This window comes from Adiantum capillus-veneris, chromosome 23 (assembly GCF_014529385.1).
Source record: "Adiantum capillus-veneris isolate H3 chromosome 23, ASM1452938v2, whole genome shotgun sequence".
NCBI classification, from domain to species: Eukaryota; Viridiplantae; Streptophyta; class Polypodiopsida; order Polypodiales; family Pteridaceae; genus Adiantum; species Adiantum capillus-veneris.
In genome coordinates, this window is record NC_140953.1 from 88,716,302 (window position 1) to 88,734,743 (window position 18,442).

The following is an 18,442-nucleotide window of genomic DNA, read 5'->3' on the forward strand; positions in this document are numbered from 1 at the left end:
TTCACATTCCAATCAAGGAAGGATCTCAACCCATACGCCAAAAGCTAAGGATAATGGGACAGGTACAACTTAATGCTTTAAAGGAGTTAGAAAAGCTTCTCGAAGCAGGTTTTATATGTCATGCGAGTACTGCAGAATGGGTGAGCCCTATTGTTGTCACACCTAAAAAGGATTCAAACTAGAGGATTTGTGTTGATTTTAAGCCTCTAGATGCAGCTATGAAGAGAGATCCATACCCTCTTCCTTTCATAGATGAAATACTTGATTCTATTGCAAGGTATGAGAGGTATAGTGTATGTGATGGATTCTCTGGATATTTTCAGCTCACCTTGGCTTTAGAATATTGAAAGAAGACCACATTTATCACACCATGGGGATTCTTTTGTTATTGTATGCTTCCTTTTGGTCTTATGAATAGTTGTACGTGGTACCAAAAGCGCATCAATAAGGTGTTCTCTCACTTTCTTGGCAAGTTTGTGAAGGATATTATTGATGACTTTTGTGTTTATATCTCTCAAAAGGATCATTGTACAAATCTTGGGATGGCATTGTAGTAATATGATGAAAGTGGGGGTCAACTCAATCCAAAGAAGTGTCATCTTGTCCAAGCAAGAGTGAAGTTTTTGGGGCATATGATCTCAGAGAATGGGATTAAAGAGGATCCTAACAAAAAGAAGGCTCTGGTGGTCCTCCCATCACCTAAGGATACAAAGCAACTTGCTACTTTCATTCAAAAGGTGAAGTATATGTCAAGGTTCTTTTCTTTGTCCTCTCAACTTATTTATCCTCTACAGCGAGTATCAAGGCTGGATCCTCTACAATGGACAAGTGAATGTGAAGAAGTTTTTCAAGATATCAAAGAGTTTCTTGGTTCTCTTCCTACTATGCAAGATCCTAATTGGGATAAGGAGTTTTATGTGAATCCATCAGTAGGTGAGGATGCTATTGGGGCTATGCTTCTTCAACGAGGTAACAACTCCCACTACATGAAGCCTATCTATTGTGCTAGCAGGGTGAAGGTAGAGGTGGAAAGAGGCTATACTGAGGTGGAGCTCATCATGGAGAGTGTGATTTATACATGTAGAAGGTTTCGGCACTACCTTCTCCCCAAACCATTCACGTTTCTCACTATCTACACTCTCCTACCTCAATTGGTGAATAGCCCTACTTTGTCAAAGAGGCTCATGAAATGGATTGTGGAGCTACAAGAATTCCAATTCTCTTTTATTTTTTAAGAGAGTACAAGGGCTACGTTGGCTGATTCGCTCACTTATAAGGAAAGCCCTCTTCTTCTTAAGGAGGGCGCAATGAAGAAGCAACAAATGGAAGCTCCTGACATAGAGAATGCCTATCTATTATTTTTTGATGGCTCTTACAGGAAAGGGCATGGTGAAGCTTCAGGAGGTGTTGTAATTTGTGATCCTCAAGGTGCTTTGGTAACTAAAAGGAGCTTGAAGCTTATGGCACAAAGCAACAATGAAGCTGAGTATGCTACTTTGGAGAAAGGGCTCAACCTTTTCCTTGAGCTTGGCATCCATCGTGTGAGGGTAAGAGGTGATGCTCTTTTGGTAGTTAAGAAAGTACCTGGGATGTGGAAAAGTAAGAACCCAAGGCTGAATGATATGTGTTAACAAGTGAAGAATCTGCTTAAGCGTTTTGAAGCTTGGAGTTTAAGGCATGTGGATAGGTCTCAAAATAAAGAAGCACATGGTGCAACACAAGCTTCAATTGGCCAATTGTATGTGATAAGGGCTGATTCTCCTCTTTATTTGGGAAGAAAATATTTGGAGAGGGAAGAAGAGTTTCTACAAACATGTATGCTTCCATCAGAGTTGGAGAAATCAAACAAGTATGCCTTCCTTCGTCGTGCCAAAAGGTATGTGTTGCTTGGCGATGCCTTGTATATGAAAGGGGATGATCTTGTGATGAGAAAAGTTCCTTGGAGAGAGGAAATTTGTAGAATTTTAGAGGAGAATCATGAGGGTTCTTGTGGCAATCACTTTGCATAAAGTCTTGTAGGAAGGGCATGTGTGGCCAAGCATTCAATGTGATGTTCATCATTGGTGCAAGTCTTGTAAAGAGTGCCAAATCATAGAAAATATGGTTCTCAAATCATAAATTAGAGGCACCATTGTGGCATATGATGTGTTTGAGAAGTGGGGTATGGATGCAATAGGTCCTCTACCTATGACAGATAGAGGCAAATGTAAATCTTGGGAACCCTTGGCCTTTTAGATGACCTCAAACGGACCCCGAACAGGCCAACAACTGACCTTGCAGTGCATAGTTGTCACCTCTTTGCATCCATCCGCACACCTGGCACTCAACCGTTTCCAATAATGCATCCCACCACCACCTGAAGTGGCTCCAAAATATGGTCCTCATGATTCTCTTCCAACACTCTATAAAGCTCCTCCCGCCAAGGTACACGTTTCAATACGAGATCAGCCCCTTTCATGTACAAGACATCACCAATCAATTTGTACCTGTATTCTCTACGCACAAAACCATACTTCTTAGACTTTTGAATGTCCTTCGGAATGATTCCTCTTAGCAAAAACTCCTCTTCTTGAGCCAAACTTTCTCGGCCATGATAAAGAGGTAAAGCAGTCCTCAACACAAATAGCTCCCCAATCATGCTTTGAGCTGCTTCATGTGCCTCTCCATTTAGAGCACGTTCAATGTGTCTGATGCTCCACGCTTTGAAATTTTTTAATAGGCCTTTAATTCTAAAACACATTTTCTTCAATGAGTTGTTCTTACTCTTCCACACACCCAGCACTTGCTTCACAACTAACAAGGCATCACCTTTTATGCTCAACCTTCTAATCCCATGCTTCAAACAAATGTGTAATCCGGCTTCCAACGTAGTATATTCACCTCATTATTACTATGTGCATCCAATTTGAACCCTCTCTTGCATACTAGCTTCCCTCTGGATCATAAAGTGCTATACCCCCTGAAGCCGCATCATGGCTCTTTCTGTATGAGCCATCAAAGAAAAAAACATGTGCATTGCTGATATGTGGCACTTCTTCAACTACCCTTCTCACCGCCTCTTCCTTAACAAGGAGGGGATTCTCCTTGTAGGTCAACAAATCAGCTAGGGTGGCCCTTGTACTGTCTTCCACTAGAAAAGAGAACTCAAAATCTTGCAGCTCAATTACCCATTTCTTGACCACATTTGACATGTTAGTGCCATTAATTAATTGTGGCAAAAAGGCATAAATCATCAAGAAAACAAAAGGTCGTGGTGATAAGTAATGACGAAATTGTCGACAAGCAAATATTACACTAACCATCACTAGCTCTACTTTCGAGAACTTTCTCTCTGCTACCAACCTCACTCGGCTTGCACAATACACTGGTCGCTTATAATGGCTGCCCTTCCCCTTTTGCAATAGCATTGCTCCAATGGAATCATCCCCTACTGATGGATTTACATAAAAAACTTTCTCCCAATCAAGAGCCTGCATGGCTGACAACCCCCCTAACACCTCTTGAAACACTTCTTCACACTTGTCATCCCATTGCAATGGATCATGCTTTGCCACTTGTTGTAATGGATAAAGGAGCTATGAAGACAATGGAATAAACCGTGCCATGTACTTCACTTTGTGTATAAAGGTTTCCAATTGCTTCATACTTGTAGGTGATGGAAGAAGAATAATAGACTTAGCCTTGTCTGGATTAGGTTCAATGCCATTTTCTGACACCATATGGCCTAATAAATTCACCCTTGGCTGTGCTAGATGACATTTCTTTGGATTTAGTTGTCCTCCACATTCATCATATCGAGCCAATACCATCTGCGACTTCTCATGGTATTCAGCCCTACTACTGTAGACACAAAAGTCGTCCATAAAAGCTTTAACACAATTACCAATGAATGGTTCCAATACCCAGTTTGCTCTCTCTTGATAAAAGGATGGTCCATTTGACAACCCAAATGGCAATACCGTATAACAATAGCAGCCCCATGGCGTAATCAAAGTTGTGTTTGTTCGGTCTTTAAGAGCAATCTTCAATTGAAAATAGCCTGAAAAACCATCACACACACTGTACCTCTCATAACATGCCACTGAATCCAAGATCTGATCAATGAATGGAAGAGGATATGGGTTCTTCTTAGTGGCTGCATTTAAGGGTTTAAAATCTACACAAATCCTCCACTTTCCATCCTTCTTTGGACTGACTACTATTGGACTCACCCATTCTGTGGTTTCCATTGGGACTATGAACCCTGCCTTCAATAACTTGTCCACCTCTTCTCGCAAGGCTTCCATTTTCTCTTGACCCATCCTTCTTAGCCTTTGTCACACTGGCTTAGCACCTTCTTTCAGCTCTATATGCATCTCTTCACCCTTGAACCCTCTGATCTCTTCATATGAAGTAATGAACAAATCACGAAAACTAGCCAGCATGTGCAAATATATCCCCTTCTCCATGGCTGAGAGGTCTCCACTGATCATTTGTGTCATCAATTCCTACTTCTTTGACAATTCAACCTTGGTTTGCATCAACCCTTCAATTACTTCATAAGGCCCTTCACTTTCATCTTCAACCTGATTTTCAAATGCAACTAAACCAGACTCCTGGATTTCTTTATCCACCAAAAGAAATGCAACATCAACATCCTCATCACTGCTGGTAGTACTATCATTGTCTTCATCAGTCACTGTGGGATAGTCTTCATCACTAGACTCATCCTCATCTTCATAAAGCTCCTCCAACCGTTTCCTTGTGTCCATTTTATAAAGCTTCTTGGCACCTGTCTTTCCATAGAGGCTAATCGTACCACGTCGCCAATCTTGAACAGCTCCCACTGCACGTAACCATGGTCTTCCCAGTATAATAGGATATGCTCCCAACCCCGCTGGCATCACATGAAAATCAACCACTGCCTTTGCATCATACGCCTCCACTTCTAAGCTCTTTACAACACCCAAACATTTTACTTTTTGATGGTTTGCCAATCTAATCCGAAAGCCTGACACCCCAGTTCCACTGGAGTTCTACCAAACATCGAGCGAACTTGTCCGAGAAAGCTCAAAACCGAGCAAAGTTATTAAGTGAGTTTCTCACATATATATATACTCTCGGGGGGTGCACTATGTAATCATGTTAATGCATAACGTGAGTTCGAAAGGAGGGGTTTTAAAATGAGAAAAAATTTAGGGAATTTAATAGAGATACATTAAAATAAGGGGTGTTTATATTCAATTTTGGAAAAAAATCCTAAAATAAGGGGTTATTTTATTCATTCAGACATGTTAAAAGAGGGATTTTTTTAATACTCCGTGAACACATGTTATATAGGGGGTAATTGAACGGTGAACCCCCCGAGTATATACTTCTTTTCTAAAAAGAGATATCATATATATATATATATATATATATATATATATATATATATATATATATATATATATAGAGAGAGAGAGAGAGAGAGAGAGAGAGAGAGTGTCAGGCCAATGGTAGGACCGGGTAGCAGGCCAAGGGCCAAAGATTGAATGGCTCAGTACGACTAGGAGAATGATAATGTCTCACGGTTGGTACCTAGATGTGACTACATTTTCACATTCTCTTATGGCCCAACTTATGTTGCAAAGCTATCATGTAGGTACCGTGGAAAGTCTCGTCATGAAATTGCGGTTCGAATTTGTTTGTGTTAACTACATGCACACTAGGTATTATGGGCCCTAGTGTTTAACACAGATTTTTTTGGAGAGGCATGCAAATTCATGGACTTTATTATTTCTGCAAGTGTTTGCACTTCAAGTGCAACCTCTCTAGCAGATTTAGTATGAGTTCACACCCGGCCATATACGATAATGGTTTAGTATGGGTATTTGTGATTGGATGATCTAAACTCTATGAGTTTACTTCGCTAAAATTCATATCAAGTATTTGATTGGAACCTCACTTGGTTAGTCGTAGGTTATCGTCAGTCACGGAAGACTGTCTTTAATTGATTGGAAAAAGCACCTCACTATTATTCTCTGCTATTCATCTTGTGTTGGATGGAAAGATTACAAGCATTCTATTTAGTACTAAAGGATATGCTAAGAGCATATGTTAGTAAACCACGCTAAAGGATATGCTAAGTGCATAAGTTAGCAAGAAGCGACACAACTGGATCGGTTACCTTTTTGGTTTGGAGTTTGCTTCATATGATGAAAGGCATGTTGCGACTAGTTTTAGTCTTTGCCTGTTATTCTCAAGTTCTCAACCTTCATCATCAATTTTGATGAGGTTGGCTACTGGCAAGAAACAACAGCAAGTCAAGGACTTGGTTGCCGCTGATGAGTATGTCAGCATATTACTTTCATGGAAAGTTGAGCAGAGGTTTTATTGCACGTTCTAGTACCTCCAAAAAGCCTAAAACATGGGTTTGTATTTAGACACCTCTCAATTGTGATAACTCGTTTAGCATTCTCAAGTGAGTTCTACATGGAGTCTTCATGCTATGTTGGTTATGAGTCGGTTAACCAAGACGGTTGCACAGGGACAACAATGTGGAAAATCAAGATGTTAATCTTGACTTCATTGAACCTCCTACTGAACCGCGTTCCGCTCTAATGAACCGTTGGATCCATGACGAATGCCATGGTGGAAAACATTAGTGTTCTTATGAAGATACCATCACTTGTGTTTGTGAGGACGAAAACACTTCTCCAAGGGGGGAGTAATGTTAGGCCAATGGTGGGACCGGGTAGCAGGCCAAGGGCTAGGGATTGAATGGCTCAGTACAGCTAGGATCCGAGGGCTAGGCATGAGTTAAGGGGTCCTACTTGCAAGGGCCAAGGGCTATAAGTAGGGAGGTTGGGAGGAGAAACACGTGCCAATCCATCCTTTGGACGCCTTTCACAGAGAGAGAGAGAGAGAGAGAGAGAGAGAGAGAGAGAGAGAGAGAGAGAGAGAGAGAGAGAGAGAGAGAGAGAGAGAGAGAGAGAGAGAGAGAGAGAGAGAGAGCTTTCTCTAAACCCAAACAATAAATGTCAGTACCATTGCTTCCCAATCATGATTATACAAATCTAGTCATCCTTATACATGTCACTATTGCTGGCAAAAATATATATCAATTTAACAACTAAGTTCACAAAGATGGAAAATGCGACTCCTTTCCATTTTGGATCATTTGACATTTGTCCGAAAATGATTCGCGGTAAAAACCCAGTAGCAGTACCACAAAGTAAAACTTACTTTAGCAGTGCTATTTTCTAGAGAGGCACCTACCTAAGATTAATTAAGCTAATTCTCTAGAATCTCAACATCCCCATCGTCAATCTTTGTTTGAAAATCCTTGGGATCCTTACCATCCATAGAAATGTAGTACGAAGAATTTCCTTGACTGTGCCAGCAAGCTCCTTTGCCAGTGAATGAGGATGCATCCCACGGGCAATATCAATCACATCATTGAGAGAAATGTTGCGATTGTGCTTGATGTTCTTAAATGTATAAGGAGAAGGAAGAGGAATATGCAAGTCGAAAACGAACTAAGAGCTCATGGGGCACACTAGCATGGAGAAAAACCCTGTCACCAATGCTAGAACTCAGGGGCAAGCAACAGAAGAAGAAAAAGTCAATTGAGTGCTGCAACGGCTTGCATGGTCCGATTAATAGGAGGAATTCTAACAATGCAACTATGAGAGTAGCTAGCAATCATGAGAAGCACCTGTAGTATAATAATCTCATAAATGCAAATGATGGAATATCTGTTGTTTCTATCAGTTGGCTTCATCATTGTGGTATTAATTATGCATTAAATAGACAGGAATCTGACTGTCAGAGCTCGCCCTCTTCGAGATTAGGAAGGGAGACATTGTTACATGAAACTCAGAGCAGATTAACAAGGCCCTTAGCGCACTAATCATGAGAAACTCTAGCTGTCTTCAGAGGTCATGTTCACACCAGAGCACAGGCACCCACCACAACAATACTCGTTCTTGAGCAAGGATTATAGCGTGTTTAGCTACTATTTCAGTTCTGCGAGGAACAACAACAGCAGCTGCAGCAATGCACTCATCTTCTTCCTATTGTGCTTGGGCTCCTTGAGGGCTTTGATCACAAGGGCAGCAACGCTAATTGCACCCCTACTTCTAGTCCTGCTCCAGTTCGGCATCACCATTGAGGGAGTGGAGCCACCTATAAACTTCAGTAGATGGTAGACATGAAGCTGAGTTCAGAGTGATGCATGTTTTGCACCCACGATCAAGATGCAATGCAGATACAGAAAGGGTAGCAAGAATATGAGGAGGTGGTTGTTGTTCGTTTAACAAGGGGGAGATTGAAGATGCCTCTTCATTGGCACCCAAGATCTGGCCTCTGGGTCTGTCGCCCAAGAAGGTAGGAGAGGACATAGCCAAGGAGACTGCCAAGGATTGGAAGGGCCTGCACGTTATTGTCAAGCTCACTGTCTAAAATTGTCAAGCCAATGTCGCTGTCGTCCCTTCCACTGTCTACGATGGATCCAATTTGGGCGGCATCTCTATCGGTTACCTCTCCTTTCTTTCTGATGCTTCTGCTTCTGCTTCTGCTTCTGTTCCCGCAACCCTACATTGCCCTCACTCACTCAACAATCTCTCTCTCTCTCTCTCTCTCTCTCTCTCTCTCTCTCTCTCTCTCTCTCTCTCTCTCTCTCTCTCTCTCTCTCTCTCTCTCTCTCTCTCTCTCTCTCTCTCTCTCTCTCTCTCTCTCTCTCTCTCTCTCTCTCTCTCTCTCTCTCTCTCTCTCTCTCTCTTTGAGAGAATTGGCATATTGAGACGACCGAATCAGTCGCGTTAAAAACAATCTGACCCGTTATGCCTTCACAAGAGTGAAACACGGAGTAAAATTTTTACATCAAGCCCAAGGCAAAAGAAAAATGCCTCATCTGTGTCTCAACTAAAACCTCTCCATCTTGGAAAAACTCTAGGCTACAAGTTAAAATATACTAAGCTGTCAGGACAGCAATCCGTCTTGCTACTTGATCTGGATCCTTTGTCAACAATGTCAATTTTCTCAAGTTTCTTTAGAACATCACAAGCAATGGAGCCACTGCTTTTTCCAAAATGTGAAGAGCAACTGCCGTTACTTTTCCTTCCTCCGTATATTTTTTGGAAATCACCCACACCAACTCCTCCACGTAGATAGATCTTCTAGCCATTGAAGCTGCTCTGATATAGTACCAATCTGGGTCATAGGGGGAAAGATCCTCAATGTCAGCCCATGCATGGAGGCACCTCAATCTTGCCAGAGCACTTCAAGTGGGCCGCATATGCATGCACAAACTGGACACCTCCTTCACCGTTTTTACGGTTGCCATGGCTCTTGATCGCACGATCGAGTTCAACATGCTCGCACTAGAAGAGGAACACTCTCTCTCTTCTCTCTCTCTCTCTCTCTCTCTCTCTCTCTCTCTCTCTCTCTCTCTCTCTCTCTCTCTCTCTCTCTCTCTCTCTCTCTCTCTCTCTCTCTCTCTCTCTCTCTCTCTCTCTCTCTCTCTCTCTCACACACACACACACACACACACACACACACACAACAAACCCCAGTTCCTTATTGATTTACTGGTCATTAATTTTACATAGAGAAAATATCTTTCTATTGATACATAACACTGGGCAGCACCATACAGCTTCTTCTAAAACAAGGAGCTCCTTGTAAGCAGAAATAACCCTATACTCTGCACCAAATCCATGATCACTAACCCCAAATGTGCAATATGTATAAACTAATAAGCTGCACAGCTTTTAAAAAATCAATAAATTATAGCCGAACGCCAAACCACTGCACGGTGCCTGACCCATCAGTCACATCCAGTTCACATGCGTTCTCGACCAGATATGTCACAGCGTCATCTAGGTTATCAAAGCTTGCCAAATCAGTTGGAAGTGACCTGCCAGGCCAATTCTCAAGCCAACCCCTCAATCTTGCTCGAAGTTCCTCTAAATTCACAAACAACTCATCTTTTCCGGGCTCAATAAGAACATAGTCCTCGCAATCTCCATAAAGCACAGACCTTGAACCTAGCCTAGAGAATACCAGAGAGACAGAAGAACATCGAGGGTGCACGGAAGGTTGAGTGGCGATAGAGGTTGAGATGGAGGTGTTGGCAAAACGTGGGAGCGGGAGAGCTGCTTGGGTGGTAACGTCCTTGCATTCGCCCTCTCTACTGGGAAACCAGCCACCAGGTGAGAATGCAGTGAGCACCACCTTAGCCATCTCTGCTTTTCATAAGCACACCCTCTCTCTCTCTCTCTCTCTCTCTCTCTCTCTCTCTCTCTCTCTCTCTCTCTCTCTCTCTCTCTCTCTCTCTCTCTCTCTCTCTCAAAACTCAAAGAGAGAGAGAGAGAGAAGATCAGGTTATGGGGATGATGGGGAGAAAGCAATGGGTCTCAACTCTCTCTCCTGTTTGCTACTAGCCATAGCAGCAGTTTTCGGTGCAGGCGGCAGGCCAGCCTCCGCTGCTGCAAGCACGGATGGCTACTGTGACATCGTGATGGTAGCCGGTCTAGGCACCCATTACATCAGCTATGGTGCCCTTTTGTGGGACTGTGTCCCTTGTCCACAGACGGGGCGGTCCTACTATAGCTGCCGTGGTTTCGGACTGGCAAACCCATACACCAGGGGCTGTAGCAGCCGCATCACCCATTGCTACCGTCATGTTAGCTACACAGGACCAGGACATCATCCCGCTGTAAGAAACTTCAAGCTTACCCATAGGCACAAAAGCCCACATTTGAGCAATCTAACCAGAAAAGAAGGAACAGAGAATCAAAATCTCCGAATCAACGAGCCATAAAGGCTAGAGCTATAGGAGCACCAATTTTTGTCTCTCCTCATGAAGAGGTAATCAAGACACTCAGATTGTATGATGCTAGCAAAGGTGGTAGACCAGACTTGCAGGCTGGTAGCATCATTCAGATTCATGGCCTTATGGTAAATCGCAGCAAAAGAAATTTGTTGGCTCGGTTCCATGTGTAGAAGTTGGCTTTGTTCCATGTGTAGAAGTTGGTGATCAGTTTTACTTTCGAATGGAAATATGATGTGTTAGTATGCATGGGCTTATTCAAGTGGGTATTGAGTATCTAATAATAAAAGAAAGCAAGTACAAAGATCTCTTTGCGTCAAGCATTATCTCTTCATGAGAATATGATGCCATGGATATCACGGAGGAGCTTGTTTATACTACTGCTCCATGTAAGAAAATGGACTTCTTCTTGAGTGATCAGTAGATGGTAAGCAGAAGAAATTGCCGCATAAGCACTCATGACGGTAAGTGCTGCAACCGTGGACATAACAAGCACGGAAGAGGCCACACCAACCCCATTAGGTGCTCCAACTATGGGTAATGTGTGCCCACTATCAAGCAGTTTCTTGTAAGGAACATCATTGTTGAACAAGCTGCTGTGAGAGATGTGCAGGATGCTTGCGTTTCTGATGTGTACGCAACTTCCCAAGCTTTACGCCTAAATGCAGTACTGCGTTTCATGCGCCATTCACTCTCACATTGTCCGTATGAGATCCCAGAGTTCCAGAGCCACCATATAGGTTTAGATGCAAGCAAGATATGTAGAACTAGAATCAGCGTATCAATGTTCCTGTTGTTAGGAAGTGAAGAGGTGTCTAATTAGTGCATAAGCCAGGAGAGGAAGAAGGCTCATGAATTTTGACTTCTATCATAGAACTCTTAGAAGATGCATGCTACGAGCATTGCCACTGTGGTTGAAGCCATCAATTGGATGGACGTTGAGTGACTTTTGAGTCTTTTGGACGGGCTTATATCTTATGTTTTGGAAATGCCTTTCTAAAGTTTTTTCCAAAAAATAGAGAGAGAGAGAGAGAGAGAGAGAGAGAGAGAGAGAGAGAGAGAGAGAGAGAGAGAGAGAGAGAGAGAGAGAGAGAGAGAGAGAGAGAGAGAGAGAGAGAGAGAGAGAGAGAGAGTCCGCCGACTTGCTTCTGAGACTCTAAGAGTGCGTGGCAGAGAGAAGCCCTGCGAGTGACCAAGACACGACATTGAAAATTCACTAAACTTATCTGAGAGTGAGTGACTAGTGCTCGAAAAAAACTTTTTTCCAAAAACTTGTCAAACCTACAAACAATTGAGGTAAAGTCACTAAATTTGAAGGTTTTAATACCAATTTACTTTTTTTTTTTTCAAATTTTGGAGGTTTTCTCACCTTCGACTATAAAATTTAGAGGTTAATCTTAAAATTTGTAGGTGGGGTTACACTAAACCTAGATTTTTGCTACAGTAAACCTAGATTTTTTCGAGCACTGTGAGTGACTTATACCAGAGGTGGCGGTGAGTCTGAGAGAGAGAGAGAGAGAGAGAGAGAGAGAGAGAGAGAGAGAGAGAGCGTAATTGGCTAGATTGGTTGAGAGCATGCACACCCCTTCCATGCAGAGCTCGCTGCCCAGTGGTGGAGTTAGGCCCACTTTTGTGGAACTCTAGAAGAAGGTGGAGGTAGGGATTGTTGAACAAGGGCATCGGTGCATCAAAGTCATTCTTGACGCGCGACCAAAAAGGCTGCTTTTTGAGAAAAAAATCCTCGGAAGTGATCCCGCAATTGTGGAAGAAGAACCTTATTCTCTCTCTCTCTCTCTCTCTCTCTCTCTCTCACACACACACACACACACACACACACACACACACACACACACACACACAAACTCTTCATCTTTGTTCTCGTCGAAAGATGGGGCCGAGGTGATTGTGAAGGCACTGCATAAGAGGTGATTTCCAAGCTATTGCATGCAAGTGGTAATGATCGTTAATGTCGACATTACCTTATGATCTTCATCACCTCTCCCGCCCTTGGCCACAAAGTCCTCGTGTGGGGTCTCCTCTTTTGCAACTCACGATGAAAACTCTAAAAGAGTCCGTAGTCCATGAAAACTATTCTTTTCAAGTATGTGATGTGAAAGATATTTTCCTTTTCCTCTTCGTATCTCAAGTGTCATGATTATACGCTGAAAGATATTTTTGCGAGCTAGACAAAATGGAGTCACTCACCCAAAAAAATTTCTCCCCAATTTCAATAAGGTACAATCTAGCACCAAAGATTGCAAATACACATTGTCCATATTGGCTCCAACCTACCAATACAATCTACCAAATCTACTTCTTCTATAACTTCCCTACAAGCACTTGCCATAATATTATATATTGAGAAACCCTCCTCCCCCCTCCACAACATTGCACGCGCGCACACGCACTCTCTCTCTCTCTCTCTCTCTCTCTCTCTCTCTCTCTCTCTCTCTCTCTCTCTCTCTCTCTCTCTCTCTCTCTTACTTGTCCAAGCATCTACCATGGCTTGAATATTGATGAACACAAGCCGTGATTGAGAGGAGGAAGCATAACCTTGGATAATCAAGGATTTAATATAAAGGTGGATGATTAAAGTCTCCATAAGGAATGCTCTAGACGTTTAGAGACAATGATAGATAGATTGTAATATGTAAGTTGATGCTAAATGTTTCTATTATGATTTAAGTTCTATGTATCTTGTGGGGCTTTGCTCCTTTTTATGATTGCTCAGAAATGTTTGCTTGGAGTTTGAAATTCCTCATCCTGCAGTCAACCATGGCTAGGCACATAACCATTTATGGACGACAATGTGACCACAAGATTGTTCTTATGAATGACGATAGCATCTATGCACTTTCTATCTCTTTTGTGATACAACATTATGAAATAACTAATGCATTCAATTTGCATCCATTAACTCTAATGGGAGAGCGAGTGAAGATAAAGCCTACTGAACTTGCTAGTGGTGAACAAATCTTCCTTCTCAATCTTCTAGAAGGTTCGCATTGCTATTGAAAGCACACAAGGCATTGGAATGAAGGACACACTAGTAATAGTCCGATGGTCCCTCTAGAGTAGTTGGTATACTACATGCAATGCCTTCACAAAGCAACCTACACATGGCACTCAAGCAAGCAAAGGACATCATTCAAGTTCAAAAGCTACCTATGCATTATGATGGATATGTGCATTTGAGTTACCAAATTTTGATCTATTTGTGCACGAACTTATGACAATTGCAACATGTGAATTTACTATGGAGAATAAGTTTGCACAAATAGAGTTTTAGAATATGCTCAGCAAGATGGTTCAGGAGCAAGGATATGACTGTGTATCAATGTGTATGTGAACACATTAAAGGAAAAGTATGGCTCTTTTGTTTGAGACTATTTTAATGTATATGAACACATTACAAGAAGAGTATAACTCTTTCATTTGAGACTATTTTAATGTGTGTGAACACATTACAGGAAAAGTATAGCTCTTTTGTTTGAGACTATTTGAGATGTGTATGTGAACACATTACAGGAAGAGTGTATCTCTTTTGTTTGAGACTATTTGAGATGCAACATGGTTACTTTGCTACACTATACTCTATAGAGTAACTATTGAGATCTTGATCTAATCTTTTCATTGCTTATTCTCACTCGTTTTCTTGTCTGCTTGGAAGTACTCGCTCGAGGATTGGGATTCCTCCAGTCACTGTAAGACCCATCTTCTCAACGCATGAGTGTGTTATGACACATATTTGGGCTCCGCCATCCACATAACCTTGTCCCAGATTTTTTCTCTTGTGCCACACATCTACTATTGGACAAATGTCTGGTAGCTCATCCATCGCCAACACCTTCAGTGAACCTCTCTCTATCTCTCTCTCCATTGGGTTAACCATCCTCTTCCACTGTCTCTTTAGCTTAGGCACCATCTCTATAAGCTGCCCAAAGGTAACATCTGCTTTCTTGCTTGTCAAATCCTCCTTCAAGTCATAGCTTAATTGCCCATCCCCTAGTGGAAAATCTGAAACATGAAACTTGCGAAGAGCCCTCCTTTTCCTCTTGGCCTTTACATCTTCGCCTTCATGACTCTTTCCCTTCTTCTTACTAGGACCTGGGGCACTTCTTCCTTCCTTGTCCTCTGTGGTCCTCTTCCTAATAGGCATCACTAATGTATTCTCTAGCTTTGATGCCTTCTCCAAGGTAACCACACTCATCACTTTTGTCTTTCCCTTTTCCTCTTGGGTTAATCCACCGGTTCCTTCTTCACCCTTGATTTCGATGCCATAATCATTCGACCTAGTTAGCACCTGCCTTGGAAATGGATACATGGGTCCCCCCATCCTTGGTGGCTTATCACATTGCGGGCTGATGTGGCCCAACTCTCCGCAATTATAACATGTGGGCGTCTGCCTCCAAAACCTACCATTGCTTTGTCCAACACCATTCCTAGGTCTTTCTTCACCTCCTGGCTGATTTGCAAACCTCCCTCGGCCTCGATTATTTCACACTTGACCTAGCATGTTTAGGCTGAGATTCTTCATTAAATCTACCACTTACCTCATGTCTTGCCTTAGCCTATCATCTTGCACTGTTGTAGTGACCACTGTTGGCATAACCTGAGGAGTAACCGAAACCACTGGTTCATGATGAACCCCTGTCATGCAACCTTGCAAAGAATCCATAGGCTGAAATTCAGACCTCATGGGCAAAGACTCTAGTCCTAGCTGGCTCATTTTCCTGAGCTTCCACTCTTTGTTCCTTGCTCCCTCTAGTACATCTTCATATGTCCTAGGTGTTAAGTATGGAGCCTGATTTACCCCTTGTAATTTTTTGTGGTAAAAGCGCACATTTGTAAGGCCCTCATTATGAGGAGAAGCCATCGTGCGTGAAGGAAAATCACTCACCAGAAACCAAAATTTTCATGGCCAAGAATTAGGGGCAACTTTAGGGGCCTCAGGGGCGGAAGCCCCCGAGACTTTTTTTTTGCTTCGCCATAATATTATGGCCGGACAGCGGCCGGAAAGTGGTCGGAAAACAACCTTGACATGTTGTATGTTGATGACATGTTGATTGCAAGTGCTAACATGCACGACATCAAAGACCTAAAAGAGGAGCTGTCTAAATCTTTTTCAATGAAAGATTTAGGTGCTGCAAAGAGGATACTTGGTATGAAAATATCAAGGGACAGGACGAAGAAGACAATAAAGCTATCTCAAGAAGATTACATCAAGAAGGTACTAGAAAGGGTTGCAATGCAAAATGCAAAAACAGTTTCTACAGCTTTGGCTGGTCATTTTAAACTAACTAAGGATATGTGTCCAAAGACAAAGAGGAGATAGCCTATATGTCTAAAGTTCCATATGCTGCAGCGGTAGGTTCTCTAATGTATGCTATGGTCTGGACAAGGCCAGACATTGCACATGCAGTGGGAGTTGTGAGTAGGTTCATGGACAACCCAGGTAAAGAGCATTGGCAAGCTGTGAAGTGGATACTTAGGTATCTAAAAGGGACAACAAAAAATGCTTTGTATTTTGGAGGAACTGATATTTTTCTAGAAGGGTATGCTGATGCAGATATGGCAGGTGACAAAGATACTCGAAGGAGCACTACTGGCTATGTGTTCACGGTTGGAGGCACAGCAGTAAGATGGGCTTCAAAGCTGCAGAAAGTGGTTTCACTTTCTACCACGGAAGCAGAGTATGTAGCAATGGCGGAGGCAAGCAAAGAAATTATGTGGCTTCACAGATTCTTAGAAGAGCTTGGATTCAAACAAGACAATCGTGTCTTGTACAGTGATAGCCAAAGCGCTATCCATTAGTTGGCCGGTGGCCGGTAGTCAATGGCCGGTGGCCGGAAAGTGGCCAGAAAGTGGTCGAAAAACAACCGTCCGGTGGCCGGTGGCCGGTAGTCAATGGTCGGTGGCCGGTGGCCAGAAGTCAATGGCCAGTGGCCGAATTCAAAAGCGGATTTGTCTTCTCAAGGACGGCCACACATGGGCGGATTGAAGGGTCCGATTTGGACTTATCTACACAAGGGCGGCCACACATGGCTGCCTCTCATGAGAGAGGGCAGCCCTTTTGGCCTATAAAAGGAGGCCATTTCTACACATATTTCATAGTGTGAAGTTGATGCAACAAGGTGAGTGTGAGGTGGTGAGAGTGAAGCAAGGCGGGAGCTCCATTAAGGGTATAATCCCTTTGTAAACTACTTCTTGTTTTGAAGTACTAAAGCCATTGAGTGGCTGCTTTCCCGTGGACGTAGCCCACATTGAGTGAACCACGTATATCATGTGTACTCTCTCTCTCTCTCTCTCTCTCTCTCTCTCTCTCTCTCTCTCTCTCTCTCTCTCTCTCTCTCTCTCTCTCTCTCTCTCTCTCTACTCTATAATCTCGTGTATGTAAATCTGTCTCTCTCCATTAAGTAATCTACTCAATTATCTATTTAGCTACGTCTTATTTCCTAACACTAGGCTTATTTAGCTCCACTCTCCAACGTATATTCTCCCAAAGACCATCCAAGAACCTGTCCTTCTTCATCATGTCAGGTGGGGGTACTTGTGGTGCTAGGCCTTGCACATTCTCTCCCATGCCAATGAAAACTTACGTATGTATGCATCTACTGGCTCACCTTCCTTTTGCACCAAACCTTGTACTTCTTGCCACACTTTGTCAGGATCTTCTATCTTCACAAACTCCACTTCCAACCCATGCCTTAGATTGTCCCAACTCAACCTCACAGGTGGATCCGCCGCACGCAACTCCTCTTCAAATGATTTGGACCAAGCTCGTGCATCACTCTTCAAAAAAATTTGGAGAAGACGTAACATCTGTGCCGGGTCATGAATCTGGTTGCTAATGCAGGCAACCTCCATCTTTTCCAAAAAGTCTTCCACATCTTCATCACTTCTTCCATGAAACTCCGGATAACAAAAAGCCATGGCTACCCAAGTTAAAATGCTTTGAGAACCCCTTTGAACACACATGCAAGAACCCAAAACTTTTGACAGACTCAATTTCAATGGAGCTCAACTTTAGATAAGGACAAACACATGCATATCAAATGAGTTTTCATAGTTAATCATCGGAATTACAACATGCAAAGGAAATTCCAGGATCTCTATGCGTTGTTGGAAAAAAATCTTCCTGGACACATAAACATTTATCTGGATTCTTTGAGTTAAATGAAAAGAAGTGAATTGAGGGCCATTTTGATCATCCATTAAAGTCAACCATGCAGCTCCCAAGAAAGCACACTTGTCTTATCCTCTGATTTTGCCAAAATTTCAGTAGCATAACGGCATAAATGGCTTAAAAGACCAAAAAACCAGCCATCATAACTTGGAAAAATTTTGACAGAGTTTCCCCAGAAGTAGAGCAGTGAGAACCCAAAATATAGACTGTATATATATGCATAAATTGCCAACAATAGGACCCGAGCATCAAATATGAATCACTAATACATAGCCTATGGCGAGGTCACGAAAAGGGTGCTCCAGCTACCTGTATCACCGAAAGGATCTCCACATTTGAGAATCCCCCAGCTCAATAAAACCTCACGCTATCGACCCTCACACGAAGGCTTATGCAAATCTCGTATAGTCAAGTCTCCGAAATGACTATCTTCCAGACCAAGTCTCAGAAATGGCTGGGAC

The 18,442-nt window shown here is 42.6% G+C and overlaps 1 protein-coding gene across 1 annotated transcript; it reads right to left on the reverse strand.

Moving 5' to 3' along the window:
* Nucleotides 1-9,750: 9,750 nt before the first annotated feature.
* On the reverse strand, nt 9,751-10,206 carry LOC147428129 (protein CHLORORESPIRATORY REDUCTION 7, chloroplastic-like). The gene has a single exon (XM_086497624.1). The coding sequence runs from the start codon at nt 10,204-10,206 to the stop codon at nt 9,751-9,753; it is 456 nt and encodes a 151-aa protein (XP_086353750.1).
* Between the last annotated feature and the right edge of the window lie 8,236 nt (nt 10,207-18,442).